Source organism: Canis lupus, chromosome 19 (assembly GCF_048164855.1).
Source record: "Canis lupus baileyi chromosome 19, mCanLup2.hap1, whole genome shotgun sequence".
Classification (NCBI taxonomy): Eukaryota; Metazoa; Chordata; class Mammalia; order Carnivora; family Canidae; genus Canis; species Canis lupus.
In genome coordinates, this window is record NC_132856.1 from 46,062,970 (window position 1) to 46,071,662 (window position 8,693).

General features: G+C 49.6%; 1 protein-coding gene across 9 annotated transcripts in view; it reads right to left on the bottom strand.

The window, feature by feature from the left end:
• Positions 1–3,877, bottom strand: part of KLHL26 (kelch like family member 26) — a 28,307-nt gene extending 24,430 nt beyond the window's left edge. For 5 of the 9 annotated variants that reach the window (XM_072786676.1, XM_072786671.1, XM_072786672.1 and 2 more), the window contains exon 1: positions 3,737–3,877. In XM_072786676.1, the coding sequence (XP_072642777.1) occupies positions 3,737–3,813 (77 nt within the window). In that variant the 5' untranslated portion in view covers positions 3,814–3,877. The remainder of the gene's footprint in view (positions 1–3,736) is intronic. The other 4 variants (XM_072786673.1, XM_072786679.1, XM_072786678.1 and 1 more) reach the window with 3 other exon arrangements.
• Positions 3,878–8,693: the final 4,816 nt, after the last annotated feature.

Here is an 8,693-nt window from a genome sequence, read left to right on the forward strand (position 1 = left end):
TTTTGAACTGACGGAAATGTTCTGGAATTAGATAGATGGGATAGTTGCCCAACGTTGTGAAAATACTAAATATCACTGAATCATTCACTTTTAGTGGCTGAGTTTTACGCTATATAAAATTTTTTTTAATGCTATATAAATTTTACTAAACAATCCAAGGTGACCATAAAAAGTGCTCTGGGGGCTAACAGACCTCGGTGGTCAGGCAGATAGCTCTAAGAAGCCATGACCTGGGAGTGTGGAAGCATGAAGAGGAATGAGGCAAGGGCAAGTGATACACTAGGCCTCTCTGGCAGCTTTGGAACAATGAACAATGTTACAAAGGCCTTTAGATCTCAAGGGATCCTTGCCAAAATATTGTGTGCCACAATCTTCCTCAAAACTTGATCCTCTTCCTGCATGTTCCATCTCACCATATTAGGGATTCTTGCCCCTCTCCCCATACGAGCACCACAGGGATTAAAAGCCCCTCCCCTACCAGTTGCTCTAGACAACTGTAATTTTTCACTGGGATGGATAGAAGGGGGCAAATGGGAATCTCAGAAGTGAGGGAGATGTCTTTTAAAGAAGTGCCTCCATTTAGAAAAGATTTCTCAGAGCAGCACCTGGGCAGCTCAGTTGGTTAAGCATCCAACTCCTGATCTCAGCTCAGGTCTTGATCTCAGGGTCATGAGTTCAAGCCCTGTGTCAAGGTCTACGCTGGGCATGCAGCCTCCTTAAAATAAAATTTAAAGAAAGAAGATTTCTTAGATATGACACCAAAAGTATAATCCATAGGGAAGAATACTGATAAACTGGACCTCATCAAAATGACAAAATTTTGCCCTGTGAAAGATATCATTAAGAGAGAGAGAGAGAGAGAGAGAGAGAGAGAGAGAGAGAGAGAGAAAGAAAGAAAGAAAGAAAGAAAGAAAGAAAGAAAGAAAGAAAGAAAGAAAGAAAGAAAGAAAGAGCCACAGACAGGGAGAAAATGTTTGTGAATCATATATCTGATAAACGATTTACAGACAGAACACATAAAGAATTCTTAAAAGTAAGCAATAAGAAGACAACACAACTAGAAAATGGGCAGATTTTAAAAGATATGAATCTTTCACTTTACCAAAGATGTGAATACCCACCATGAAGAAGTATCCAACATTATTACTTATTAGGAAGAAAAAAGTTAAAACCAAAATAAGATTCTAGTATATACTTAAAATGACTATAATTACAGACTGGCCACATCAAGTGTAGGCACCGATGGGGTGCAACTGCAACTCTTATACATTTGCTAGCGGGAATGCAAATGGCACAGTCACTCTGGAAAACGGTTTGGCAGTTTCTTCAAAAGTTAAACCCACATCTACCATAGGACCCAGTCATTCCATTCCAAAGGTATTCAGCCAAAAGAATAAAAGTATGCATCACACAAAAACGCATACCTGGCTGTTCACAGGGACTTTATTTGTAATTGCCAAAACAGAAATCCAAATGTCCATTAACCAGTAAATGAACAAGCAAACTATCTGTCCATATAGTGGAATACTCTGCAGCAATGAAAAAGAACAAGCTTCTGATACTTGTGACAACATAGATGAACTTCTGAAAACATTTAGTTAAAGGAAAGAAGCCTGGCATAAGAAGCCACATATGTAGGATTCCATTCATGTAAAATTTCTACAAGGGCAAAACTAGAGAGCAAAAGTAGATCAGGGTGTGTTTGGGGCTGGGGATGGGAGTGTGGTTGACTACCACGGGCCTGAGGGAACTCTTTAGAGTGATGTGAGCCTTTTAAAAAACAACTGGATTATGGGCAGCCCTGGTGGATCAGCGGTTTAGCGCTGCCTTCAGCCCCGGGCCTGATCCTGGAGACCCGGGATCGAGTCCCACGTCAGGCTCCCTGCATGAAGCCTGCTTCTCCCTCTGCCTGTGTCTCTGCCCCTCTCTCTCTCTCTCTCTCTCCCCCTCATTGTCTCTCATGAACAAATAAATACAATCTTTAAAAATAAATAAATAAAAATTAAAAAAATAAACTGGATTGTATTAGAGGGTACACAACTGTATAACTCAACTACTCAGCTAAAATGAGTGAATTATATGGTATATAATTAGTTACACCTTGTTGCTGCCCCCAGGTTATCCCATTCCAGGGCGCAAGGCAGGGACCTAGGGTTTGTGGTCCCCTTGTTCCTTACATGTCACCTCATGCCTAGTCAACAAGCCTTGCCAACTCTACCCCTGAATGTCTTACAAATCTTTTGATCTCTCCTTGCTCCCTGCTGCAGGGCCCTAAAGCCCAAATTATGCCCAAGCCATCAGGTTTTTCTGGTTGGCACCAGCCCAAGTCTCCACAATAAGGACTCCTCCAGAGCACACAGGTAGTGAACAACTTCATCACTTATCACACTGAAATTATTTGCTCCTGTAAGCTCACCATCATGGAAGAGCCCAGATTTCCTCCTTCACCAGCCAAGGGGTGACAGGCTTTCCTGGGAGGCCAGGATGGAAGCATCTGGGCTATACTGACCTTGTGCAATAAGAGGGAGGCTGTGTTACCTAAGGCAGGTGTTCCTCCCCTCTGAGAATCCAAAACTGCATATAAACAACTTCAATTCCTACACCAATTCTGGAGCTCAAGCAATCTATCTCAGGACTTGGACAAAGGAAAAGGGAGCCTCCCTTTGACCAAAGGGGATGAATTCTGCCCCCTTAGTCTGTGTGTGGGCAAGATCTTGCTTCAAGTCCTTTAGCCTGAAGGAGGATTTTTTTTTTAAAGAATTTTAATTTATTTATTCATGAGAGACAAACACACACAGAGAGAGAGGCAGAGACATAGGCAGAGGGAGAAGCAGGCTCCCTGTGGGGAGCCCGATGCAGGACTTGATCCCAGGACCCTGGGATCATGACCTGAGCCAAAGGCAGATGCTCAACCACTGAGCCACCCAGGTGCCCCAGCCTGGAGGAGGATCTGAACCCCATGGAGATGAGAGAGAGAAGCACCAAGGATGGACTCTCCTTAGACCTTCAGGGGTCTCTCAGCATCCTCAGGCTACCCACAACCCACTCCAGCCCCTTAGGACCCGTGGGAACACCAGTCCCCTCTCTGTCCAACAAGACTCACAGTGACGCCCCCCCCCCCCTGGAGGGGGGGACCTCAGCCTTCCCTCTCAGGTTTTCCTAGGCCCTTTAGGCCTCTTTCAGGCCCTCAGATTCACTTGAGCCCCCTAACTCCAGTCTTCCACAGTCCTCACCCCTGCCAGGACTTGCCTCAGCATGCCCTGAGGACCACCTTTAGACACCTCAGGGTCCTACAGCACCCTCCAGGAAGCCTTGGGGCTCAGCCCCTCAAGCTCTCCCACCAGTCCCCTCCTTAACAAGCTCAAGACTGCCCACGGTCCTCTGCTCAGGGGCTCTCTGCCTCCCAGACCTCTTGGCATCCCCAGTTCCTCCATGCCCCCAACACGTCAGGAGGCCATGGGTTTCCCTTCAGACTTCCATGCCCCTCAATGCCCCCTCAGACTCCTAGGGCCGCATGCAGATATCTCGAGGTCCTGGGGCCCCCAGACCGCCTTCAGCTGCCGCTCAGCAGCCCTCGGCCCCCCCAGTATTCTGTGACCCCCTAAAACCCGCAATCCCCCGTAAAGACCCTCGAACCGGCCCAGGTGGCTCCTCAGCCCCTCGGGATCCCCAGGACTCCCCACACGTCACCCCGGCCCCGGGGCAGGTGCCGGCCCACCCCGAGGACGGGTCTCACCTGCTTGGGCGCTCGGGCCCCGGGCCCGCGCCGAAGCTGCCGCCACCGGCGCCACCGCCGCCACCGGACTCCGCCATCTTCCCGCCGCCGCCGCCGCCGCCGCGCGTTGAGTGACGGGAGCCGCGCGCGCCGGTCCGGGAGACGGAGATGCGGGGGGGCGGGGCGGCACCGGGGCTGCTCTGCAGGAGGCGGGGCCTTGGGCGGGGGGTGGGGCCTGCTACCCTGAGGGGGTGGGACCCGGGCGGAGAGGGGTGGGGTCTGCGGGTGGGCGGGGGCAGTGAAGGCAGAGGCCCGCTCCGCGGCGGGGGAGAGGGCGGAGACTCGGCGAGGGGCGGGGCCTACTCTGGGAAGGGGCGGGGCAAAGGCGAGGAGGGAGGAGTGGGTGGGGCCTGGGAGGGGGCTCGGAGAGCAGGGACTGGCCCGAAGGTGAAGTGCGGCAGGTCTGGGGAGGGGTCCGTTCTACGACCGGGAAGGGGCAAGGCCGACGTGGGAGGAGCAGGGAGAAAGTGGTCCAAGAACTCTGAGAACTTTCCCTCCCCTTCCAGGGTCATTCACTCCCCAAGACCTCCCTCAGACATGGGAATTCATCCCCTTCTAACAGGGCTGTGGATTCCAACCCTCCCCTGACCTACCCTCCCAGAGCCTCCACCCTCAAGCCCAAGAACCTACACTTTCAGACCCCAGTCACCTGTGCTCAGATCCCCAAACCTCCTGCTTCACCACAATTCTGGTTTTTACATCCCAAAACCCCTGCCCTCAGATTATCTCCCCCATCCTCTACTCCAATCCTAACTCCTACTCCCCCAAATCCTTGCCCACAGACCCTTCATACCCACACTTATAGCCCCAAAGTCCACTCCAGCAGAACCCAATGCCCTTGAATCCCCAAATTCCAGCCTCGCAATTACCCAATCTTTAGCCAAGGCTCAAAGTTGTGCATCTGTGTCCTTCCTTTCTCTCTTTGTTCTCCTTCCTTCTTTCCTCCTCCCTTCCCTCTTTCATTGCTCCGTACTCTAGACCCCCATGGAACCCAGGACCAGCAAGGCCTCTGTAAAGCTCCCAGAGCCTTCAAGACGCTCCCCACCCCACAGTCTACTGAAAACCTAGAATCTCCACCATAGAAGGGTCCAAGTTCCCAGGATCCTCTCTCCACCCTTGTGCCCACTTATGCTTTCACCTTCTGAGTTGGAAAACCCTCTCCTGTGCAGCCTTGAGCAGGATCCAGGGGTCAAATGAAGCTCAGAGCTTTCCTTGAGATCAGTACTAGGAGAAGAGGGTTAGACATGCAAGGGGCAAGGAGGAAGCAAGAAGGCTGCCTGGGTGGGCTCCGCGGATAGAAGCAGACTCAACTGATCCATATGCAGCTGAGGATCAGGTGGGTACACAGTAGATACTCAGTCATTTGTGTTAAATGCTCAGGTGTTGACATTGTGCAAGTTGACAGATACCAGGTGCTGAGGGGCCCTGGTGACTGCTCTAGCACACAATAAGTGCTCAATAAATGTTGAATGTGTTCGTGTATGAGCAGCTCAAGTTCTGGCAAGCTCTGCACACACACCCTTGCCCACTGGAGTTCAGCCTGCCATTTGAGCCTTTTTTCCAGATGAACCACATGTAGGCATCAAACCCCACTCAGCTGAGACCTACAGCTCACACGCCTGCCACACATAGGGTTGCAGTCAATGGCATCCATATGCACTCACACTTCATAAACACCAAGATTTGACCCACATGTCAGACACACAGACATACAGCTGAAGATAAGCAAGAAGAGGTTCACTGGGCCCCTGGCTGTGTGCTCATGTGTAGCACACTGCAGGCGCATGGTGCAGTGGACATACTAGGTATTCCAAGATCATGTGGGACAGGACAGTCAGTGCGAAGGCCCTGAGGCAGGAGCAGGCCTGGCGTGTTGCCTAGCCATGTAACCAACACCAACAGTCGGGGGAATATCTTGATTTAGGGATATTATTTAGGAAGCAAGGATTCAGGCCAAGTAATGGGGCTCCTCCCAAGGAGGTGGTCCTAGCTGGGACGTACTTTGCAGGTGGTGCCAACAGGAGATGCAGCAGATGGGATGTGAAGGTGAGGCAGAGCAGGGCCAGGGACCTCCCCCGGGGTTCTTGACTGGAGCCTGATTGGCTGTCACACCTGGGATGGGACACAGGCAGGTTCCAGGACCCGGAGGGCCCACCAGAGGTTACTGCAAAACCTCCTTCAATAATGTTGACCTGTGGTCTGGCAGAGCTTGGAGGCGGACACAGCAGACGATGTCCACTGGTCTGGCCACCATCTGGCCCACAGCTGGCACTGCTCTCCCAGAGGCGGGGGCCCGCCACCTGCTACCCCGCTCCAGACCAGCTGGGGGACTCCCGGCCCCAGGTCAGAGTTCGGAGGCCTCCTTGTAACCCCCAGGTGTTACAGAGGAGGAAATGGAGGCCTGGCGGCTAGGGGATGCCTTGTTTTCCTACAGCCTCGTCCTGGGGCTGGCGTCAGCCCTGTCTGCCCTTCACCACCAAGTGGCCTCAGAACACGCTGCTGATGATCCTAGTGCCTCCTTTTGCTTCTGTATAGACAGTCAACACCTAACAAATGCTCGCTATTTTTGCTATTACCCTTAGTTCTGCATCTACTTTTTTTTTTAAGATTGTATTTATTTTTTAAGATTGTATTTATTTATTTATTCATGAGAGACACACACAGAGAGAGGCAGAGACACAGGCAGAGAGAGAAGCAGGCTCCATGCAAGGAGCCTGACGTGGGACTTCATCCCGGGTCTCCAGGATCACACCCTGGGCTGAAGGCGGCACTAAACCGCTGAGTCACCCGGGCTGCCCTGCATCTACTTCTTGTAAGCCTCAAGTCCTTGGGCGGGATGCTCCAGCTCTTTATATCTCAGTTTCCCCGTGTTTAGAGTATCCCTGCAGGACGGAGCAAGGCCAGGATGAAGTAAATAACTTAAGCACTCAGGGCAGCTCAGGTGGTAAGCTCCAAGTCCAAGCGGCTCTCAGCATTTTTCCTCTCCCACACCCACTCTCTGTCCCCAAGCCAGCTTGATTTTTCCCCCATTACTCTGTATTGTATCTTAGTTTTCTATTGTTTAAAATTGAAATATAGAGGCACCTGGATGGCTTAGTTGGTTAAGTGTCTGCCTTCAGCTCAGGTCATGATCCCAGGGGGCTTGGGACTGAGCCCCTTATTGGGCTCCCTGCTCAGCAGGGAGCCTGCTTCTCCTTCTCCCTCTGCCTGCTACTCTGCCTACCTGTGCGAGCGCTCTCTCTCTCTCTCTCTCTCTGTCAAATACATAAATGAAATCTTTAAGAAATAAAAAAAAATTTAAATAAAATTGAAATATAAGGGCACCTGGGCAGCTCAGTTGGTTAAGAGTTTGACTTTTGATTTCAGCTCAGGTAATGATCTTGGGGTTGTGGGATTGAGCCCCATGTTGGCCTCCGTGCTCAGTATAGAGTCCGCTTGAGATTCTTTCCCTCTGCCTCTCCCCTCTCAAATAAATAAATCTTTTTTTTAAAGATTTCATTTTTATTTATTCATGAGAGACACAGAGAGAGAGAGAGGCAAAGACACAGTCAGAGGAAGAAGCAGGCTCCCTGCAAGGAGCCAGACATAAGGCTCAATCCCAGGACTCCAGCATTACGCCCTGAAGCCGAAGGCAGGCACTAAACCGCTAAGCCACTCAGGGATCCCCCTAAATCTTTTTTAAAATATTTTATTTATTTCTTCATGAAAGACACAGAGAGAGAGGCAGAGACACAGGCAGAGAGAGAAGCAGGCTCCCCATGGGATCCCAGGAACCTGGGATCATGACCTGAGCCAAAGGCAGAGGCTGAACCACTGAGCCACCCAGGTGACCCAAATAAAGCTTAAAAAAACAAATAAATAAATAAATAAATAAATAAATAAATAAATAAATAAATAAATAAATAAAATTGAGATATAATTCCCACACCATAAAATTCACCATTTTACAGTATACAATTCAATGGCATTTAGTGCATTCACAATGTCATGCAATCATCACTTTTACCTAGTTCGAAAACATTTCCATTGTCCCAAAAGGAAACCCCCCCATCCCCACGAGCAGTCACTCCTCAGCCCCTTACAACCACCAATCTGCTTTCTGTGTCCATGGATTTATTTGTTATGGACATTTCACATACATGGGATCATACAATATGTGGCCTTCTCAGCATAATGTTTTCAAAGCTCCTCCACACTGTACGGTGTTATCAGGGCTTCATTCCTTTTCATGACTGAGTAATATTCTGTAGTGTGAATGGACCACATCTCATTTATTCATTCATCCATTGATGGACCTTTGGGGTGTTCCCTTCTTTGGTGATTGTGATCAGCACTGCTGTGAACACATGCGTACAGATACTAAAGTCCTGTTTTCACTTCTATTGGGTACATCTCTAGGAGTGAAACTGCTAGATCACAGAGTAGATCTTTGAGGAACTTTTTGAGGAATTGTCATGTATTTTCTTTTCTTGTTTACCATCCATCCTCCCCCTGGAATGTCAACTCCCCAAGAGGTGAGGACTCTTTTCTTCCTGGCTATGGGAGTAGCATAACATTTTGAATGCACTAAATGCCAATTGTTCAGTTTAAAATGGTGAGTTTTAAGAGTGCCTGGGTGGCTCAGTCGGTTAAGCACCTGCCTTCAGCTCAAGTCATGCTCCCAGGATTCTGGGATTGAGCCCTGTGTTGGGCTCCCTGCCCAGTGGGGAGCCTGCTTCTCCCTCTCTGGCTCCCCCTGCTTGTACTCTCTCTGTGTCAAATAAATAAAATCTTTTTGTTTAATGATGAATTTCACATTATATGAATCTCACCTCACCTCACCTGTTGGAAAAAAGAAGCATATAGACCTCTTCCTTCCAGGATTATAAGTGGCTCCATGAAGAATAAACAGTTGCCCTTGATCTTGTTCTTTCTATCA